Source organism: Hylaeus anthracinus, unplaced genomic scaffold (assembly GCF_026225885.1).
Source record: "Hylaeus anthracinus isolate JK02 unplaced genomic scaffold, UHH_iyHylAnth1.0_haploid 11985, whole genome shotgun sequence".
Lineage (NCBI taxonomy): Eukaryota > Metazoa > Arthropoda > Insecta > Hymenoptera > Colletidae > Hylaeus > Hylaeus anthracinus.
In genome coordinates, this window is record NW_026534333.1 from 2,118,361 (window position 1) to 2,142,198 (window position 23,838).

A 23,838-nucleotide genomic window follows, 5' to 3' on the forward strand; every position below is an offset into this window, starting at 1 on the left:
CATACATTCCTCACTTACAACCCCCCATTTTTGTACATGAACCACTCACAGCCTCCATCAATCTCCACCGTTCCCTCCGAATCCCCCATTTCCAAACATCATTAACTCCCACCCCCTCCCATATTTACCCCCTCAAGAAACACGTCCCTCCGAAGTATCCCACGCCCACCTCTGAGAATTTCTGCCCTCGATCGCGATACAGTCTCCTGCTCGCGAAATTTCGCAATAAATACCTGGAAACTTTTCGAGAAGCGGCCATTGTAGTCGCGAAGGGGTGAGCCGAGGGTAGCCGGTAGTATACACATCGGCACCTCGGTTACGTACGCGACAATGGAATACTTAGATCCCTCCCCCTCCCGTCGGTCCATCCCCCCGCGCGGCGTTCACCATTGTCTCATGATTTATGTGCCGTGGTCGCGGTGTCAACAGGGTATTGATTAAAATACACGGCCGCGCACGCACACACGGCCGCACAGTTGCGGCGTGCGCGCCGCGAGATTTATGCACGGTAGCTGGTCCGGCTATGTGACATCGTTGTCCCTTGTAAATCGAGACCCCCCCGGCGTGTCGATCGTGTCGCGCGAAGGATAAAAAGATCCACGGCCACGCTTCCAGGGCACGAATCGTTTAACGGGGGGACACCCGAGCACTTTCGCGTGGAAGACCCTCTGGGAGTATCGACACATCTCGTTTCATCGCTCCTCTGAATTCCTTCCGCGCGTTTAGCAACCCCTCTTCCTCTGTTTTCCCTGGGAATTCTTCGGACGTGTTTACGGCTCGCCAGACGCTCGGCCGTGTTATGATTTCTCTTTGTTTCCCTTCCCCGCCTGGAATCTCGATACGGATTGCCATTCACCGTTAACGGAACACGCGAAACTTTTAGCAGTCGTCTCGGAAGATTGCTCGGTGTTGTTGATCGAGATTTACTTCTTGGATTTGGCCATGTCGCGGGAGATCGGTGAACGAGGACTGGATATTATTTCATACGTGCGTGGTAAGTGTGATTGTTCTTGCGAATTGTTGGTGAAATATCATGATTGTTCCAGGAAAGGTTGGTTTCTTTTTTTCTTTGCGATTGTTAGACCGCGGATTTTATGCATTCGTAATAGATACACCAGTGTGGAAAATGTACATAGAGAATATATAAAAAGTGTGTCAGATATATTCTATTGATTGATGTAATAATATCGATATTTCGTTTTGCATAGGTGCGTGTAAACCTTTTTTTCGTGGTTAGTACATACGGTCAGTCCTACAGATACTCGTAGTCGCTATATCTGTCGAAGAAATTCGTGTCAATTAAATGATGCGTTCGTATGATTGTATCGAAGCTATTATTTAATTTAGTCAAACTTCTTCAAATGATACAGAGGGTACGAACGTGTATGGGATTGAGAAAATCTCACAAATCCCAAAATATATAAAATATCGACACACGCGTAGATCCACTTGCATTTAAATCTATAAAAAGACATAAATTTGCGTAAACATCCGCAGTCCACTTAGAAACCGTACACTCGGATAGTAAATTGACAGCGGTGCAGACGAAGTTCTTACATTTTCCAGCGACCACCTTTTCGCACCGTGTTTACGGACGAAATTACCAATTCGGGATTTAATTAACACCGCGAGATTAAACAAAAACAGAATTAAATGCTATTGTTCCCAAGCCGGTTGCGATTGTTTCGAATATACATAGACCCCGCAGAGATTTCGCCATGTTTATTTTCACGTCTCGATCGATGGTGAACATTTAAATGTTTTCAATGTAGGCAGGTAGACGATTCGCGAGAATTTTGACTAGAGCGTTCGGGTTTCTACAACGATAACACCCGAACTCGAATAAGAAAATATCGCGGCCGTGCACGGTGTTGCCTGCGCCTCTACATTTTCCGCCGTTGTCGCGAGATTACGTCGCGTTCACGCGACACGCGTGCATTCTGGATCGAATATAAGCGTCCCGTGGGCATCGTACGCCGTAATGTAAACACTGAGTGTTAATATTTATGAATCAGTTTAATTCAAACGTTGCAGCCGAGTCGTGCCCACGCGCGCACGCAATAAACTCATCGGCTCGTGTACGCGAAATGAACGTTATTTTTGTTTCCGTTTTATTTATTTTTTATTTTTTTTCAGTACATTTTGCCCCTATCGGTCGGTCAAAACTGCTGTAAACGTTTATTCGCGATGAATATTTGTAACAATCGTGCGAACATTCGACGACAACCGCGGTGGCCAAAATTAACGTCTCACTTTAAGCTCAACGTATGATTTCGGCTGATTTAGAAGATACGAAAAATCCGTGATCATTTTTATACGCGATGTTCGCGTAAACGATATCGATGAGTAGTATCGAGGGTGATTCATGTGGAACGTTAAATTTGTGTTATACCATTTTGGACTTGAAATCAATTATAGTTATTTGTCCTGAAACTTTAACGATTTCATTCACGATGTACCATTATGTTATTAGAAACACGATCTCCAGATCTGATATCGTGACGTAAAAGCGTGAAATTAGAATAATTGATACTCTCTGAAATGAAAAAATCCAAAGCAGCTCCTTTTGTCATCCAAACCAACGTATGCAAAATTTCAGTCTAACGGGTTCACAAAAGTGCGTAGAAATGGTGCAGCAGTGGCCTCGAATGTCTGATTAAATTTGTAAATCAGGTATGTCCACAAGAACGTCGTGACGATCTGAAGTCTGCAAACAAAAATATAATCGTGGTGGAATGTCGCACGATTCCCCAATTGTGTAGCAACTAGCAAACGTAACGTCAGGTGTAGCGTCAGGATCGCGTAACGCCGTCGTTGTTCCATTGAGCAGACAAAAGGACAGAAGAGTGTCGAGATATCAAAACGTAGTACGTATTCTTCGGTACGAAATGAAATGGAAATAAAGCACCGATTGTATTCGTTCGAGAGAAGCGTTCCAATGATACAACAAAGTCGATGGCGAGTAAGAAATCGTACGTGTATTTCACGACTCTTTCCGTCGTACGTTCGCGAAAAAGGATGGGATGCAATCCTGTGTATCTTTCGTCGTAAACGCCCCGGTAATATATAGGAACAATAAAATACAGAGAGACGAAATAAGACAGGCCTGGACGGGACTGAATATGAATACGGCGCGTGTCTATGCTCGCATTTCCCAAAGTGAAATGAAAAATGCGATGCATTACTTGTCGTCGCTGGGAGCAAATATAAAATTCTTTATGGCTTCTTGCTTCATTTGTATGCTACGCGACTTTGCTTCGACGTCATTTGTATCAACTTCCATACCGTGGTACGCGAAATAAATAGAAACGTTACGACGTTTTGCCGTTCTCGACGAAAATTCATCAGAGACGTTAATTACAGTCTTCTTACGATCGTAGTTTGCCAATCGCTCGAATTTCAAGGGTCTTGAAATGTTCACTTTTCGCATGTAATTAGGTTGGAATTTTTACGTTCTGGAAATAACGCGTCGGTCACAGGGGGTCCCAACGACCCATGTTTAAACGACTGCCGCGTTGCCAGTATCGTTCCGAACGACTCATAAAAATTCAGGATATTAGTTCGAACCTTTCACAATGACAATATCATGGCGAACAATTTTTATCAAACTTTCAAAATGGTGAACAAAAATGACCAAGGAAGCAATAAGCAACGGGACAGAGTAAGCTAGATTAATATACACGTAGAAAAACTGTTTCTTTTTATCATCAAACTTTTACTAGCTGCTCTTCCACTCCTCTTACAATCAGACCCCAAAAGTCCCGGATTCAGGCCCGAAATGCAGCCTAAGATCCTCAGCAAACGTCCTCCAACGCGATTTAAATGCACCTCTCACCCTCGCGTTAAAATTCAACCGAGCATCGAGTGTAAAGAAACTTTCGACCTTTTCCTGCCAGGAAAGTTGGCGTAACCGCGTAACGGATCATCGGAGTGTCTCGAGTGGATTGCCAGATTTGTTCCAACCGTAAATGGTCTCAACGTTCGTTAACGTGGGGGTCCGGGACAAGGCTGCGTCGTAGACAGAGCCTATACCAACGGGAGGGCGTAACAGTTGTCTCTGCACGGCTATAAAATACAATTTCAGCGGGTGTCGGTTTAATACCGCGCATACCTGGCGAATATTTCGTCCATTATCCGCGTTTCGTAGGTATGCAGACATCCGCCTAGCGTTGCACGACGCAACGAGAGAGGGGTGGTTTGCGCCAAGAGCCAAACGGTTGACGTATACCAGTGGCACGCTGGATGGCAGCGTTTCTCAAAGCATCGAGCGGTCATTGTTGGTGGTCTTGACAACGAAGGGGGCGCGGTTGCGCCGTTTCGAGGGCTTTGTTCTCGCGCGGGGGCGGAGGGGGGCCGCCGTTCAAGAAATAAGCCCCGTTGACGCGCATGGAATCACCGGCCGAGAATTAACACGCTTTTGTAATCAACGATGGGATCGAGCTTCGCGCAAACCCGTCGGCGCTTTGGTTACGTTCGCGTAATGCTCGAAAATCGGGATCGCGTTTGTTTATTCGTAGAACGGAGAAATATTAACAGTGAGCGTAACACGACGCGGCATACGCGAGCCTATAAAATTGTGAACGAATCGACGCTTAAATGCCCTAAATTTCGAATTTTTCCTACACTTGCGATCGTCTGTTTTTAATATTTGGCTGTATGTTGGTTACCATTGCGTAATGTTCGTTCGAGCTAAAGTCAAGAAAACGAACGTCAGCTGTGAAAATTGTTCAAATAATAGAGACTCGATAGAACTACCGAACTTCTCTTTGAAAATAACTACTCAGTTGTTAATATCAACGTTATCAACGCTAAACCTACAAAGTCGGTCGGTTCGGCTTCGTGGTACGACAAATTTCTTAAAAAACGACCCCACCGAGTTTCACCCCAATCTTCGAGGACATCTATCTAAATTATCTCGTTTCTCCTCCCTCTAACTACAACAACACGTACGCACAAGAAATAATCTCACTTTGACCTCGGTGGTCAAACCACAGTTAGACTGTTAAAAAAACCACCTGCTCGAAACGTCGCGTTGTCTTTCCACCCGGAACGAGACGAGAATTTGTTAAAATATCCTCCCCAAATGGAAACGTGTCTTCCAATCGCGGTTAAACATTGAACGACACCGCGCACCGAGTTTCCCGGAGAAAGAAACGAAATAGCCGCGGAATTGGAAACCGGCTTAAATAGTTAAAACGATTTTGAATAGGGAAACGTGAACAGGTTTCGCTGCACGTGAAATCCCGCGAGGTGGATTCCCGCACGCGCAGACGGTTTCGAGTAATGAACGCGAAAAATGTTTCATGAATTATTGGAATCACTTGAGCCGGGAAACGGAACGGCACGAACTCGCCGTTCTGCAGATTTACTTGACGCGTTCACCGCTCGCGAGAATCCTCGGGGTTGTACCTAGCCGCTGGAAACAGATGTAGAGCCTCGTGGGTCACGTGCTGGTAACCCGTGAGAAAGCCTGCATGTTTTAAGGCCACGTTCCCGTGTAAACGTCTGAAACGAGAGGCTCCTTCGGGAATTAAAGAGAGATGTATAATTAAAGATACGTATCTTAAGTAATAAAACGAAACAAAAAAAAAGAGATGCGTTATTTTATTATTGACACTGTACTCGTGAATATTTCATCATTCATTTGTCTGAAAGAAAGGAAAGAAGCAAATTTTCTGTGAACGTTCATTCGTAGCACGTCAACTAGAATAGGGTTAGTTAATCATTGAAACTGTGGGAATTGTAAGTAACACAGTGTAATTAGCTCGTCGTAGTTCAAATGTTCGCATCGATACGAGCGACTGGCAAGTTTGTAACAATTTTGCGGTATCGATTTTGAAAAATGAAAGTATATCTTCGTTTCTTAAAATCTATGAATATTTACAATGTATTTAATTGCCCTTCGTAAAAACGAACATCAATGTTGTGCCGCGTAGAAGATTGCGCTCTAAGAGCTGTATCGTTTTTATTTGATAATTGTACCGCGTGAATAGAGTCGGACGTAATTGAACTCAAGCATGGAGCACTGAATTTAATTTGGAAAATTCAATGCATTTAATGAGCGTATGAACGAGTATCGATTAACATGCGTTGCACTTGTGTAAATTAAATTAAATCAAACACAAGCTTACTGTCAGCCCGGTAATGAGATACGTGTTCAAGAGAAATTTATTTTCTACCGAGAAAGTGATACTTGTTACCAAACCGTCAAAATACAACTATACTCTGCAAAATGTAAAGTTTATTTCCATGCTTCCCACGCTGATAAAATCGTAGAACGAAATTAAACAACGTTTCTATCTGAAGATTGTGCGTTCCATAAACCGTTTATCGTAACAAAAATTAATATAAATAAAATCGAAACGTTCGTTGAATTTATCTCCGAATTATCAGCTCTTCGTTATTAATTGTCGAATCGAAAGATATTCGCGGGCCTTTCAGGTAAAATAACGATGTCTCCGGTGATACCAAAACGTAAAATCTAAACGCCTCGGTTTTCAGGCGATCACGTGTAACTCGACTAACGGCGAATAATGATCGAAGCTCTCGAACGGAGTTCTCACTGTAACGGAACGGTTCGTCAACGTGTTTCCTTAAGCAAAGCTCGCGCAGTCGGAACACTCGCTCGAAAAACTTGCTCGTCAAGGCCCGTAGGTCAAATCTGTTTGTTGAAAAGTTTCAAGCTGTTCCTCGAGGCGGAACAAGTGGAAGAAAAAGTGAAAAGCGAACGAGCAAATCTTGAATAAAGTTACGTCACGTGCGAAAATACTCCGGGTAAAATTTAACGCTCGTAAAATTACGAAAGAATTACCAGGGGTTAAGTGTTTCACTTCTTAAGAGCGGTTTAATACTTTTTAAGGGTGCTTTGTATAACATTCGAGTACCTGTTGCGCGTCACCGTATCGTTGGTTGTCATGCAACGAATAAGAACATACATCGATTCATCCGATCAAATATTTAAACGACCCTCGCTTCGATCAACTTGAAATTTAATTTCGTAATTCGAATTCACTTTTCCACCGAAGTATGTAACAAGCGAGAACCGTGATAGTTTATTTTTCATTCCCCAAGATGCGAGTTTCTCGCCGCGCGTCCGCGGGAAGAGCCCGTGCACGAAGTTCGATTCAACACACAGGGGATCCGGAGCGCTGGCTTACGCTCGTGACGTTCATATATTGCGATTATCGCCACTGTCATCATCATTATCCTAGGTGTGTGCCCGGACCATTAGGGTCGGTCAATTTTCCTAAGAGCCCTTCGCGTTGTTCCGGATGACGCTCGACTTCCACGCAAACAACCGTGCGCGTGTCCCGAGCAAACAACCCTCGACACACCGGATATATCGATGATGGTCACGAGTCAATCTGATAATAGATAAGGGAACAACCATATCTGTTTCCACGAATCTCCCACGGGATCGGTGTTCGATGCGAATCGGTGATCTCGGAGTCTATTCTTAGCCTCGATATTGCTCGATCCGACTCCTTCGAGGGAAACTTGAAACGAATCTTCGATTTAACAAGCGATGGGTACAGTTTTATTTCGCTAATAAATGACGAGTAAGCCGGCGTAGCAATTTAATGAAATTTGTATTCGCAGTGAAATATTTCGTTACGTAATTCGGATTTTATCGTTTGTTCGACTAGTAACTTTGTTGAAAAATAGGTTATTATTATTTGTTAGTGTTTTAATGTGAATATAACGAATACGGTAAACACTTTACCTAGTTGCTACGAGAAATAAATAAAATAAATACGACAAGGAATCATATTCAGATTCGCATCGATCTGACGTCACTTCGGTGTAGTAATTTGTTCTTAGAATATTGTTCTTTTATTATAAATACTAACTCGCCGGATATATGGCGTTATAATAATCATTGCATTTGGAACTTTCAAATTAACCAAAAGTTAACAACTGACGAAGGAAGAAACAAAGAAAATGTCGGATTCGAATTTCTGTGCCAAGCTGGTATATAATCACGGATTAAATAAGTCCCTCGCGCTGAAAGTATTCCGTCCGAACATTAGTCCAAACGACGCTGGCTTTATCTTCAAAGCTCATTTCACATTATTAGTATTCAGTGTGACGCCTCCACCCCCGCGTAACATAGTTATAAATCCGTTTCGTAGTGTTCCTCCGCGCTAATTTAGAACACGTATCATCTCGCTACCTCGCAATATTTCAACCACGCTCTCCTTTCCATTCCCGATGTCGTTTAACAAAAATGTAATATAAGATATATATAAGAATACAGTCCCGACTGATTACGACCAACGTCCAGATTAAACCCTTGCACCTAGAAAGCTGAAATTTTGCACAGGTTTCCCTCGCGATGTATACAAGGAACAAGAAAGGTGAATCCATGGGGCACAGCTAGTCATAAATATAACGTCATCAACAGGGGATGATTCCTTGCTTGAAAACGAATCGAAAATGAAGAATGATATTTTTTCATAGGAAGCTTCGTTTTCGTAAAAATAAATCGTAAAGTTTGGCTAACCATGTCTGACCACGACTGGCCAATTCTACTAATTCTGGCGTTGTCTAACGTACCATACCTGTTGTATGCAAACTGCAATTTTTTTAATGATTACAACTAATCGAAATGGACACTGACGTAACGGAAGCAACGTAAATTACCAACATAAGTAGAAATGCCGAGTAAAACGGTCAGACACGCTGGTCAAGTCGTACACGTGCACCAAAGGAGATTCAAGATCGATGTTCTTAAAATGGAATTTTCTCAAATTAAAAAACTCTGTTGCTCGTTTTCGATTCATTTCGCGCGATTACAGAACCTCCCGTTTTCACAGGGACAAGGGTAAAAAAGAAAAACTTGTCGTTCCCGTTCGGTGTGTCTCTGCGATTTTTCACGGTGTACATACTAACGTTCCACGCGACGGAACACAGTTAATATTTTCAGCGGTGAAGTATTTCATCGATTTTGTGGGCGTGCCTCGTTCGGAACTGACATTTTCGGAATTTCAGTTAGTTCATAGCCGCGTGGCGCGAACTTCCGGAATTTTACCGCAAACGCGTCATAATTACAGGGGCGAGAAAAATTCTTGTCAAGTTCCGGCATAGACGCGCGAACGTTGAACAATATTAAAACGAAAGCGAAAGGGTAGGTGTCACCTAAAATTGGGTGTGAGAAATGAATCGAATACAGGAGGCGTCGATTTCAACCTTTCGTGGCTCCTATTCGGGATCATAATAGAGGATCGCGAAAAGAAATCAGGCCCGAAGAAATTTTAATTGAAACGCAACGAAGATGTAACTGTTTGCAATCATTTATATCGATTTATTTCGTCGATTGTCCTACAGTTATTTGAAATTGGAAAATAATAGCTAATTCATTTTCATCGTATTTGTTTCTCAGACGAAGAATTGAAATTTAAACGTAAATACGTCTCGTCTTCTAAATAACGCTTACGCATATTCTCGTACACTTGGCATAAATGCCTGAATATCCGCAGTCTGCGCACGACCTATCTGTTTGTCTATCAAAAAAATACTTTCGAAACACGAGCGTACAAATTCCTCCGGTTCCTTTTATCCGGTGAAATGGTCCCAACGCGGAACGAAAATTCCACGAAAAAGAACTAATTTAACAGAAAGCACGGATCGCGATGGATCGTTGTCGCGAAAACGCTCGCACCGGTTTCGCGTTTCTGCGCCGCGTAGCGGAAATTCGAAAATTCATTGCCTGCGCCGAGAGTGGTTTCAAAAATCGAATACCTAGCCCAACGTTACGTGACTCGTTTCTCAATCTCGTCCGCTCTCCTCCTCCTCCTCCTCCCCCCCTGGCCATAATTCTCGCGCAAATTTCTATTTTATCGAAGGAAAAATTACAAATAACCAAACAGAAATACGAAATACGAAAATGATGCTCTTAGCCTCGAAGAATTCATTCGAGTTGTGTATATTCTCCTCTACGTCGTATCTTGAATATGATAATTATTAAAATTTTAATAATTTATTTAAATGTAAAAAGGTATCATCGATTTTGTTTAGCGATGTCCATCAAATGATTTGCTTCTGGATAAATAACGAATAATGGCCAAGGACCTCCCAACCGTATTCCTTAAAAAAAAAAAAAAAAAAAAACAAAAAAAACATTTGACAGAAGAGTGCCAATAAAAAAAAAAGAGAGAAAGTAACTAATTTATTACCGAACATTTTCAGAACGAGAAGTCCCTTCAGACTGTTCTGGAATAAAAAATTTTACGTACGAGTTACCCTCTTCGCGACAAGAGCGATACGTCATTCCTCGTACAATCGATAATTAAATAATTCGCTTCGCTTGCTAATTAGCGTTCCCGAAATGAACGACACGACTCGTACTAAGATGGTTAGTTCTAGAAATCTAACGTTCCGAAGGGAGAGGCCGCACAGAGACCGATGCCATTAACTTGAATAAAAGTGCCGGAGCTAAAAAAAAAATATGTATCACTATCGCTGAATGAACACTGCATTAAAAATTGATTCTAAGATAATACATTTCACGTCGAAGGAACGCAAGCTTGCCTCGATGGCCAACGACATAAACGTTGAGGATAAATCGCTGTACGGTGTTTTCATTCGTCATCTATTATTCGAACGAAATTTTTCCCAGACCGAAGCTTTCTCCATGCAGGAGTTAATGCATTTCATTAATCATAAGAGGGGACCATCTTCTCCCTCTCGATTCCAGCCGCGCTTCGCGGAAGATACTTCTCCATCATCGACGTCGCTTTATTGTTATTTGTCACCTCTCGAGTTCCTTTCATTTTTTTTTTTTCTTTACCTTTTTTTCTTTCATTGTCTATATACCGTGTCCTTTCTCCCCGTTGCTCGTCGCGCCTGAAGAAAAAGCCTCTCGATGCTATCGATGCGAATAAAATATGACGGCACGTTCGCTCGCGAGGACCTCCGGTGTTTGTACCTTCGGAGACACAGGGGTGGAAAGAATGATCGAGGAACGGCTGTTGGGAGAAGAGGAATGGTTGAATTAGAGGGAATGATGTCGGAGATGAGTTAAACGTCGAAATGGACTGGTCGAGGTGGATTTTCAACTCCAGACGTTTCAACTTGAATAGAAAAATTAATAATATTATGTATTCGATCGTATAAATGTTTCGAACTTTGTGTTTCAGAATGAGTAGTAATATGGATACAGGGTATAATGTTTGTATGTTCTTCGACGAAAGTTTATATACATAAATAATCGTGGCAAATATAAAACGTTTGAAAATTGGTTGAAAAACAGAATAGTACTCTTCAATAAAATTCGTATTATTTCGAGAGTCCCGAACGACCGTAGAAGTCAGGCTCTGTAGATGTCGCATCTCCCAGAGCGAACGATCCAAAGTCACCGGAGAACAGCGTTCCCGATCGATACCAATTAATCGATTAATCCGTTAAAACCGCAGTTTGATGCGCGAAACAATCGCCAATGGCCTAGTTCGCCGTCGTTTCCGTCTCGTTAACCACGAGACTCTCGTTTCCTGTCCCTTCGATTCGCCGACGGTTGATACGTTCTCCACCGTCGTCGTGCTCGCTGCTTATTATTTATCATCCGCCTCTTTCGTCGTCCGTTGGCGGCGCGAGAGGAAAAAGGAACACGTAACGCACCGCGATAAATAAAAGTAAGGCGTCGCGACACGCATTGAGGGGCGCGTGCGAACCCAACCGCGCGGTCTCAAACGAAAGGGGATGAAAAGGAGCATCCGTGGTGTACGACGGAAGGGTTGGTGGCTCGTGGAAGACGAGAACCCGCGGATAAAAGGTTGACAGCTCTCCTACATTCTGCCCTCTAAGCGGGCTGAATGCTGTCCTAAAAATGTTCCCCTTCGCGACGGAAGACGAGAACAAGAACGGAGGGCGAGGGGATGGCACATTTATCCCCTGTGTCAGACCACCATTTGCTGGCACGCTCGCTCCTCCTTAATGTCACGGACCCGATACGAGAAATAGCCGCCTCGCGTCGCGACGTCGCGACGGATACACGCGCCCTCTTACGACGGAAAAGAAGCTTTTCACTGGCGCGAGTCGCATTCGAGTTTCATCCCCGTCGGATGATTTTTATTAATGCTCGATTAATGACGCCGCGAGGAGTTTCCTCGTTGCCCAAGGAGAGGGGGAGGGGGGTGTGTGGAGGGTGTGGGTGGGAGGTCGAGGTTCTTTTTACGAGGACCTGGCGGTTCCTGACCTCGCGATTAATCATCCGGCTGGATCAAACCATTGAGAACGCGTGGAGCCAGAAGAAACTCGTGTTCGAATGAGAAAAACTACCTCGACTTCTTGAGAAATGGAGGGGAAGACAGTCTTTTCGATATTTCTTTGGGAGAGGGGAGGGGGATATTTATTTATACATTGGGAAATTCGTAACGACACATGTAATAACTAAACATAATAGGAATGTATAGCTAACTTAAGACTTTCAGGCTAAACAATCATTTGCGATGAGTGTCCATATCGAATTCGCAAATTCGTGGAATAGATGTATGGTTCGATGACAAGAAAATTAAATAATTGTTTACAATCTGACAGGACGTTGTCCCAGATTACTATAATTCTAATATGATAATTCTTTTCGCGACGAATATTCTTCTGACAACGAATTCAGTATAACTTGATTCCCGTCTGACTATTTCCGGCCTATTCTACTTACGTATTTCTACTTAACGCTTCTAAACATCGACGATAAGCAGGCATTGCATCGACTGTTTAAATACATGAAAACGGAAACGTTTTATTCTCAAAACAACCAGCTAGTATCGTTACGCAAATGAAATTTTGTTCGGTTAACAACAATTCACGATTATTTCGACATCGCTTAATACAGTTTCAAGAGGAGCAAGAATGTTGATCGCACAGTCGTCAAATATTGATGATTTTCTCTACGTCCAGAGAATTCGATCCCTCTAACGGTCTCGAAATCGTCCGATATCGATCGTTCGCGCGATCGAAACAATAATAAACACCTATACGGCCAGTTACCGTTCGACGACGAACCGTTAAGTCGACGGCCGTAACTACAGTTTCTGTTTACAAGCGGCATCAATTTGTTATTGGACGGTGCTCGACACCCCCGACTGAGATTTATATTCCACGTAATCCCGTGGAATTATGGCCTTATATGCGTCGTTTCCTTCCACGCGCGTCGCCGTCGTTCGAAAGACACAAATCATCCATAGATGTGTGGCAGTTACGAATCGACGTAACATCGGAGGGGTGGCCGTGTATTCGAACGGGTTCCCCGTCGAGTGCACTCGAAAAGAGTGCTCCGCGCCACAATATTCACTCGGCTTGTGATTCCCAGCAGTCCTCGAGCCCGTAATTTACGTAACGCGAGGCGTGAAACGTTGGGAGGGAATGTTTTCGAGCGCCGTTCGAGACGCAACTGTCGATCGTTCGTGATGGTTTCTAAAAGTGGGGTGCACGACACCCCTGAGTAGGCTTCTCATCCTTGAGTCGTAACAAAAAATAAAAAAAAAAAACGTGTAGGGCGTTCTTCAAAGGGGTGCGTATCTGGAGGTGGAAGCGAAGGAAGAGGGGTGTTTCAAGAATCTATTGGAGACGAAGTGCTGCAAGAATTGACTCGAGTTTTTTTTTGTTGGTGGTGGGTACACTGTAGATTGTTTGAAAAAATTGGCAAAGTTGTACGTGAACATATATGGTAGTCAAAATTAATTTAAGATCGCGATACAAGAACGTGTGAGAGTAATTCGTACCCGAGGAAGAAAGAAGAGTGTCTCGAGAATTTATTCGAGATAAAGTACTGCATCGACTGATCTGTGCATTTTAGATCGTTAGAAAATATTGTCGAAGTTGTACATAAACGCATATGGTGGTCAAAATTAATTCAGGATCGTAATATAAGAACGCGCGAGAGTAATTCTTACCCGAGGAAGAAAGAAGAGTGTCTCGAGAATTTATTCGAGATAAAGTACTGCATCGACTGATCTGTGCATTTTAGATCGTTAGAAAAAAATTGTCGAAGCTGTACATGAACATATATGACAGTTAATTAATTTTGAAATGCCTACAATGCGAAAAGTAAGAACAGCGGAGGCGTCATTCTGGTGTCTAGAAATATTATACTTTCTCAAGTTTACTCACTCAAGTTTCTATCGCAATAATCTCAACGATAAAGTGTAACAGCCACTAAGCAAGCTACAAAGCTTTTAAATACCCATCAGACTACACGCTGCCATTTATACAAAGTCAAAGACAGCTAATTAATATTTACAGTGGGAATGCGAATAGCAGTAACGTTTCGTCTCATAAGTTTACATACGGTGGTAAAGTTGCTGTTCGTAGCGGGGTTTCAAAGAGGACAAAGATGAATTTTGAATAACACAGAATGAAAGTATAACGAGGCTGAGTAGAGTGGGACGAGCTACGATGCAGGAGCATGTAAGGGAAACATTTATTTCGTTTTCAAAGGTTGCTTCGCCGTCTCCTCGGAACGACTAGAAAAATAATTGTCGGGGAAAGCTTCGCGCAACGTGTGCAGCCACACGACTACGGAGGCAACGAAAACGGCGGAAAGAAGTACATCATGGTTGAAAGAAGTACGGCTGATCCGACGCTACCAAGTTTTATTTGGTTTAGTTCATTACTGCTATTAGTGGATGTACGCCCGTGTAGCTTTAAACTGTGTGTTTTACGTTTACTTTGACCGGTTCCGCAAAATTCATCGAGAAAATGGCTGCTGGGAAGCCGTAACGAGATGTCTTGAAATATGTTGTTTCGTGTATGCAACGCTTTAAAGTTTGAGAAAACTTTGGAAAATTCTACTTTATCAAGGATCAAAGGGAAAAGTTCGAGGGGTCAAGGTAGCTTTTGTTTGACTCGTTTGAACTCTTCTTTGACAATTTCTATTGCTCTAAAGTATGCAAGGAGCATCTCAAAATAATTTCTGTTTATACACATTACCAAATTTTCAATCGTTTTACGTTATTCTAGAGAGAAAAGGAACATTCATACTTGAGTTTCTTTTTCATTGCTGACATTGCTGATACGTAATAAATAGTCAGTAATGGAGCTTACTTTTTTAAAGAAGAATTAATAGTATCACATTAAAAAGGAATTGAATATTAAAACATTACTCGCATTTGTAGAACAAACGTATATGTATATACGTATATGTATATACGTATTCTTCATCGATATCTGAACAAATAATCGTAGAATTCCTTCGGGACTGTACAATATCGTATGCGTTACGAACCATTCGAGACGCACCCAAGAGCTTGATGTCGTTACCGAAGAAGAATCGATCGGATTAATCCCATAATGCCTGAAAATTCGTCCAACTACGGTAGTTAATTCCACTATCCGTTTATTCGGGGCGGGGGTATGGGTGATCGCCGCTGGAAGGCATTGTGGGATCGCGAAACGTCAGAATGCGTCGCAAGTGCAGTATACCGATAATCAAATTTCAGACAGAGCGGATACAACGGGAACAATGAGCAAAGTTTCCGGGCTGCGTGTTACCTGTGTATTTGTACAGCCCCAATCATCGCGCGTCACCACCTTTCCGTCCAACTTCCTTTCTCCCGCGCTCCGGGGCTTCGTCCTCGTTTTTCCAGGCTGCCTGTTTCGCGACACGAAGTTCAAAGAGTAACACCCGACGAATATCGAGTAATTTTGTCGCGTTCGAAATAACGTCCCTGAATATGCAACGCAACGTTTCCCGTTGGAATAAGGGAGACGACGGCTGGATTTTCATCGTTTAACATGCAAATAACCTCGAATCTAGACGATCCTCTGTCCCTCTTCGACTTTTTGCTTTTTCAATGGTGCACAGTTATGAGCCGCGGACGGGATCGGGATTCGATACCGACCGATATTAATCGATGCCATACTTAATGGCCAGTATCACATTCACGTGCTAATATATCGACAGTTTATCGAGTAAATCTCGTTTCTTCGCGAGATAATGCGTACGTCTTTCGATATTATTATCAAGGCGTAGAAATTAATTCCGAGCCTTCGTATTCAATCATTTACAATTCCATTTTAAATAGAGATACTTATTTGTCATTTTGCTATTTATTAAAGTACCGATCTTCCGAGCCCTCAACTCGATCTGCACGAAACCATAACTGTAACGAATCTATGGTCAACCCAAGTCTCAACCTGATTATATTATATTAGAATATATATGTTAATTAGCCGATAAACCAGTGTATGACACACATTTCCACGCGTTATAAGTTCGCGTTGTACATTCGTCATTCAAACAAAGGAATTGTTTCTTCTTTGCAGGCGATGTAGCGGAAATTGGCACACTGTCGCTGATAAAGCTCCTTCCGAACACCAAAGGTTACATGACCTACGAGGGTAGCATGACCCATCCCGCTTGTTGGGAAACGGCAGTGTGGTTGATCCTCAATAAACCCATCTACATTACCGCGCAAGAAGTAAGTCCTAGCCTTCGTCTACCTCGTCCGTTTATTACTGAAAAGCTATCGTCCTATAAATATCGTATCTTTCATTTCGAAGTTTCTAACCTAGAACGTATAAATACATCAAAAGCATCGAAGCCAAGAATCAACATTCTAGAAAATTAAAGTCCCAGAAGACTTAGAAGCATCAAGAATTGAAAGCCTAGCGAATTTTAGTCCAGCAATGAAACGGTCTGTAAATACCAAACCACCCTCGGGCGTGAACCTTTGAAATCTTTGAGAATCGGTAAAAAAATCGGTAAATTTTCCGGCTCGCGATCGATTCGACGATCCAACAAGTATTCCGCAACGAAATTGTCGATTTAATTTCCGTATCGAGCGGCGAACGAGCTGTGTTGGCTTTGTAAAGTTGCCCGCGGGATAATAGCGAATTTGCGTTGTCAATTTGAACGAAACTTGTAAAGTGGATCGAAACATCGATACGTTAAGTGCATTACGCGGGAATCGAGTTAGTCGTTAGTTTATTCTTGTATTTGCCCTCCCCGTCGCCCCGTCATTATTCGACAAGCTGTGCTTTATGGTTAAATATCGAACGAGAGAACGGCGTCGTTGCAACGTAATCCTAATCCAATTTCCAGCTTTACGCGCTAAGGAAACTAATGCAAGGCCCGCAAAAAACCCCGAAGGCACCGTTGGGGAACAATTCGAGGCCGGTGCAGTCCCTTCATTTCAGGACTATACGGACAAACATCGATTTTCGCAAGGTGAATTGCCATTCTCTCCTTTGTTTCTCGAGCGAGCTAATTTTTCATCGGCTAACGCGATTGCCAGCGAGGTCTTTACCTCCGCACGTTCAAGTGTATCACTGCGAACCTTATTGTCCAAGCGTGAATTAAAAAAATTAGTTTCACGTTTTCTAAACGTAGCAGAGGCAGCCTAGTTTATATTCTATTCATTTGTACTTTTTAACACGGTTAGAAAACAAATAGCACCAGAGGAAAATAAGTAAAAGTAATAAGTTCTGGTAATATCAAAATGTTAGTTAGATGTATACATTTCGCTTCCTTAAAACAGAAATCTTTCAAGTCATTTCTTCTCGACGCATTCAATAATTTTATTAACAATCTTGGTCCTATATAGAACATTAAAAATACCTCTACAAGCTCTCCGTTAGTTTTAATCAAAATTTCACGTTCACTTGTCAAAATCTACATCCAAATTCATCCTAAAAACCAGTTAAAACGGTTCTGCAATATTTAATATTATCCAATCGTATCATATTTAATGTAATTCGTATGCAAACATTCCTTTTCACCACTGAATCGCGCAATTAGGATGATTGTATTCTCGTCCCGCATAGAGAAAAATTTACCGAAACGAGGTGCACAGCTTCAGCCATAAGTGCGAGTGTTGTTTTCCGAATTTAATACGCGTAAATACGCGAAAGTATTCTCGCGCGGAATATCCAGAAGGGTCTGCGTTCACGAGTAAAAAAAGAATCTCGAGGGGAAAAGGTAGCTCCTTTTAAACGAAAAGTACAACCGCACTTTACACCTGCACTTTGCACGGAAAAAAAAAAAAAGAAATCGTGATCGCAGGTAGATAGACTTTGTTGCACCGTTCAACTTTTTCCTAGACCTTCGACTGAATAGGATTCGTTCCAGTTGCGTGACTCGCCTCGTACGCGGGAGGCTTGCAATTTTTGTAGAGCGAGCTAAGAACGAAAAGCGTGCATTAAGAAGTATAAAGGAATACGGTACGATAAATTGCGGCTACCTATCGGAGCTGCAATGCGACGAACTCGATGGAAACGTCGAGGGAAAGAATTTATAAACGCGGGGATAGATTTGGAAGGAATGAAATTGAATTTTACGACGGGTGCAAAGAATACAGATTAAAATGAAACAGACTTTATCCAGTAATTGCGTATATAGAAAAATTAGAATTACACGTGCGTAGCATAGACGCATCGTATGGTCTCGTTATAATAATACATGCACGCGATGTACATCGTATAATATACATTCTGTTTTCAGAGTAAAGTAGCATTGTTAGTCGCATCATAATCAGACCATCTTTTTATTTTGTTTCTATTACATTCTTTGTGTTATATTATAAAGAACGTAGATGTATGCACCGCTTCGCAAGCAAAAACGAGAGTAATCGCCTTTCTTACATCTAACTCTCCACTTTTATTGTTTCCAAATTTCTCTCGCGTAAACGTCTTCCGATTTTGTTCTGTTTACGCGCGAATAGCACACAGATGATTTAGAAAATAGGAAATAGGAAACGCATTCGCAACTTACACGCGTCCACTTCATATAGCTAGCATAGACAATACATTACGATTCGTAGAAAACTAATCGGCCTAGAAATCCCCGAGAGCATTGGACAGACACAATTTACCGGTTCGAGTACGATGATTCGCATAAACTTGGACGTCGATGAGACCTTAAATGAATGATTTTAAAACGAAACGATGTAACCCAACGCAAAACGACTAATCAGAACCGCGTTTTATGTTTCACCGTGCAGGACCCGGATGCGAAGTGTCCGACGATGGCGCAGGACATGCACTATAGAGGTAACCCGTGACGTTATCCAGGCTCGTGGAGCCCCCAAACTTCTTACCATTTCGCGAAGAGATCGTCTCGATGAGAATTTGAAAAGATGACTTTTTCTTTCCAGCCAACACGTGGCAGGACGATGGCTCCCTCTCGCACAACAACATCGTCTGAATCGCCGCCACCGAGGCAAACGGAGCAGACGTTTTCGTTTCTAAACGAGCGGCGCCGATCATCTCCCATGGGACATGCGAACGCGAGCTCGGATAGGCTTAAACGAGAAGGGTCACGGTTCAGGGAACTCGATTCGTCCAACGGCAGACACTTTAGACGGAGCGACGCGGAGCGATCGCTCGTGGTTGCTTCGCGATACTTCGATCCCCTTTGCTCTCGACGTCCGTATAATCATGCTGATAAAACAAAAGAAAAATATGAGGAAACGGTTACGGTGATCGAGGGGACACGCGATAATTAGTGCTGAGAAATAATCGACAGAGCTTTGCGTGTTTCGATGAGGCATCGATTCGCGTTCGAGGCCGCAGCGCGTGCAAGAAGAAGATTCACGAGCTGGCACGGACACTGTGGCTCCGTTTCTCTCGACCATCGCGACCGACCTCACCCGATTGTGTCGGGGATGATAAGTGTATCCCCGCGCGATGGGAATTTGTATTCGCCAGACGAGTACGTCTCACGAAAATCGTCTTCCTTCCTCGCCAAGGAGGACGAACGAGGCTGAGCGCATCGGCGAACTTTTCTAAATGTCCGTGCGGATAATTTAATATTTCACCCTTTGCTCTTCGATGGTTATTTGTGGATAATCGGAGGAAAGACCTGGACCTGTTTGAAACAAATAAGAGTGAGTATTTTCTTTTTCTTTTTTTTTTTTTTACTTAATTTCTGTATTGGTCATCTTTACACGATAATTTATTACTGTCCTACTAATCACTTTTGTTTAACGTATCATGACTTAATTAATTGAGCTAAGTTAAAAACGGTTGAATTTGATTTAAAAGTAACCCCATTCGATGACAGATAGAGATCTATGAGATTTCACTTGTTCGCTCTCTCAATTTACAAGCAGGTAATAATCACGTTTTCTTGTCCTTTAAACAATTGCCACGAAGAAGACAATGGTTTCTTTCGCAACTGCTCTGATAAATGGTTTCCCATCTCGCGTCTGGGATTTGAGATTGGAACGCAATCTTTATGACTCCCTTGAGAATGTAGAAACATGTAGCGAGGAGTCTGTTTAATTGCGATCTTGTTCTTCATCGTCGATGCCGTTTCTTTCACATTTCATTCGTTCGGTTGTTCTTTCATTCCTATTTTCATTCCTATGTTCCTATTTTCTTTCCGTCTTCAACTGTTTATACGTATTTAAATGCAACAGATCGAATCCAATTACAAACTCAAGCCACTAAACCTAATTGTACTCGAGACAGACACGGCAAAGGGTTAAATATTTCTCATGTAATACAGCATGAGTTATGAGACTCTGTCACGTTCCAAAGCCAATTGACTGCGAGGTTTTATTGACTCATCGACTGTTGCGCGAATTCGAGAACAAATTTATTTTAAAGGATAGAATTGAAATTCCGTGGATTCTACGCAACCAAAGGTACCGTATAGTAAATAGTTTTTAAGCAGATTTTTTTGTTGTTAAGCTAGAGATCCACGGCACCGCAAGCTAATGTGAAATCATTTCTGCGACAGGCAACGCGTAAAATAACACAAATATTACAACGCTTTAACACGAATATTACACTGATCGGTGAATTCGTTCAATAATTAATTGCTCAGCTACAGGTGGTTTGGGGAAACCGATTGCATATCACAATGTTTTATTAAAATTAAAACTATCATTCGCTCCAATTCAAATTTCAATTTCGATTCAAAAAATAACGATACCCTGTTTATCTTTTATCTAGTCAAGAATCAACGCGTCCTATTATTCAAGGCGATTCTTGTGATTCTACTCGTTCAAGAATTGGTACAAATGAATCGGTTTCGTTCGAATCGCCGAGCGAGTTCACCGAAGGACGATCGAATTTTTGTTCTCCCACGTGTAACATTCGTAGCGATCGAGAACGCGAAAGAAAACATCGTGCTCGCGTCGCCAGACCAGCGACAGAATCAAGAATCACGCTCTGTTCCGGTAAATCAACCCCTCGCGTGCTCCTCGAAGGGACGCGGACGTCAGAAGCGAGAAGGGTGAATTGTCGAATTACTTGACAGATTTTTGTCAATTATTTTGTAGCCGATATACGTAAAAACGGCCGCTACACGGACGAACAGAGGCGCGAAAAAAGGGCGAGAAGTGACTCGAAGATCGAACGATATACAAGACGGTCGAATTCCACGAACGATTCCCTAGGCGGAACGAGCGATTTGATGAGAAATGGCTCCGATGTTTAGGGGATTCCCGGAGAAAGGCGAGCCAAGAGAATAGAATAAAGTCGTGCGCTATAGACCAACCGATCGCGAAAAGAAAAATTATTGGGTTGTTCGTAGCTTAGCCGATGGACGGGGATAATCCAGCGCTTTTGTATATAAACACAGACACTAAAGAAACCGTAAGGAAACTACTACCGACTAGACCTAAGCAGATTTAAGAGGACATTTAGAGAGAAAAAGAGCAGAGTGTGTATAGAGACTAACGTTGTATCATACGAAAGTGAACGTTTAACGATTGTGGTTAACGAGTAACGATAATAATAAACGCAACGTTATATTGTACAAGAATCGTGTTTACGAGTTTATTCATTTTTATTTCGATCTTACAGTGGTCACGTTTCTTCGAATAATTATGAAACAGAGCGGACTTGGGATAGTCTTCCATCGGTTCGAGAAAGTAACGAATACGAAGAGTGCAGGGGTGGAGATGAACGCCAGAGGTAAAACATTGCGAAATGAATGTTGAATCCAATCGATGTTAAAATATTCAAATCGTAGGCTACGTACACGCGGTTAATTTTCCATACATGAAAAAAAAAGTTTCGGAACATTTACTGGTCCTATTCAGACATAAATAAAAATATCATTCACGCGTAACTAGATCTACGATTAAATAAAAATAATACAGTGTCACGAACTCGATTGAAAAAGTTTGTGCGATCTATGGAAAATTCAACCAGCTGAACGATATTTAAATATTCCTAGCAAGGATCTGCTTTCAATCATTTATTGAATTATACAAACAAGCTTTAACCGAGCTTTTACCGTTAAATACATTCCTGCATTGTTGAAAATCGATCCACTCTCGCTGAAATCTATAGCGACCACATCGAGAAACGGATCGCCATGTCGCGAATTCACGCGTTCGATCGACCCGAGCGACGTTTAAATAATTATTCGAAGATACAGACGACCCCCCGGCGTTCCTTTATCGAGGACGAAGCCCGCGGGACGAGCGATCGGCCAGCCGTGATCGAAAAATCCTAGTACATTGACAAATTGTTCGGACGAAATTGGGTCGAACGACGGCCAAAGTTCGAGCTTCGTCCTGAGACCGTGTTTCATCCTTCATTAATTATCCCCCTCGTCGCGGCAACTTTCGATGACGCTTCCGCTGGGATCCAGGTAAGTGAATTGCGTTTTGCCGATATCTAATCCGAAAATTTCGCGCGCCTATCCTGGCTATCGTAACGAGAATATTCTCTCGCCGACTCACCTTGTCTATTAATATCTTTCTGCTTTCCTGGACGGTGATTTATCGTTGTCATCGTTCAATTTATTTCTGTAGGTTCTACCTTCCGCGATAGACTGGCAAAGAGAATGTTTTAACGATTATTTATTAAATGGCAAATTGTACGCTAACGCGAGACGTCAGCTTGCGATAGCACTACCGTTCGGTAGGATAATAATAAAATTATTAATAATAAACAGGGGACCAGCTGTCATATGTTGTACAAATTAGGTTTCGTACAATTATGACGACTATGTACACTTTGTGACACCTGGTACGAAGATTGACAATTTATAAAATTCTTAAAAGAAGGAAGGAATTAGTACCCTACGTAATTGTAATACACGAGCTCGCTCCTTTACGTATTTGTACCGATTTGTACCAATTCACGCTTTATAACCAGGGTCCAGGTGACTCGAGGATCCCAAAATGTTAATCTTTTCCTATGCCGAGGCTCCCTGGTTCCTCGCTCGCACAAACGACTCGAGAATATTCGATCGGCTCCCGTCGTCGGTTCGTTTCTAGTCTCTGTAATCCCAAAAAAACGTCGAAAGGAGCACACGAACGCGGGAATGTCTCGCGTCAACGACCGACGGGACAATCGGAGCGCGAACGAACACGACTTTATCGGCCGATGGAAGCTTCGAGGAAGCAAATTTACGCAGAGCACCGGCGTGGCAGCCGATGCGTTCGCTGGATGGAACAATTAGCCGAGAATCGGGAGCGGCTAATTGACAGACGAGAGATAAAACGTCGCGATCGAGTCGCCGGGACGATCGTAGCTCCCGTCGGTTTCGGGCGGCGTTAATACAACTTCATCGGGCATTCTCTCGCGTACCGATAAGTCGGTCGGGTTTGTCTGACGTGTCTCGCCGTTCTCCCAGGACTCGTCGTCCCCGCAGCGGCAACGCAAATTGAATATTTGGCTGTTTCGTTTGTCACAACTGTCGGGGTAAACTCGAACCGCCGTTTCGCCGCGGACGTTGACGTACCGAGCGACGTCATTCCTGCCGTTTCCCAGGACCATTTATCGCGACAGACACGTTTGTACGTGTATCCCTAATGTCGATCGAGTTCCTGTTTCGTTAATTCCGACGGTTCACCGTTATATCGAATCAAGCCACGGACGTGTGCGTCCGATAAGCTCCCGTTTAACGTCGACCATTATATCCCCTCCAGGATGTCTCTA

At 42.7% G+C, this 23,838-nt stretch overlaps 1 protein-coding gene across 3 annotated transcripts in view; it reads left to right on the forward strand.

The window, feature by feature from the left end:
• LOC128886703 (carbonic anhydrase-related protein 10) overlaps positions 1-21,706 on the forward strand; it is a 216,126-nt gene extending 194,420 nt beyond the window's left edge. The window contains exons 7-10 of one of the 3 annotated variants that reach the window (XM_054141834.1): positions 16,261-16,415; positions 17,039-17,164; positions 18,936-18,984; positions 19,071-19,276. In XM_054141834.1, the coding sequence (XP_053997809.1) occupies positions 16,261-16,415; positions 17,039-17,164; positions 18,936-18,984; positions 19,071-19,138 (398 nt within the window). In that variant the 3' untranslated portion in view covers positions 19,139-19,276. Of the gene's footprint in view, positions 1-16,260; positions 16,416-17,038; positions 17,165-18,935; positions 18,985-19,070 lie in introns of all 3 variants that reach the window. The other 2 variants (XM_054141836.1, XM_054141833.1) reach the window with 2 other exon arrangements.
• Positions 21,707-23,838: the final 2,132 nt, after the last annotated feature.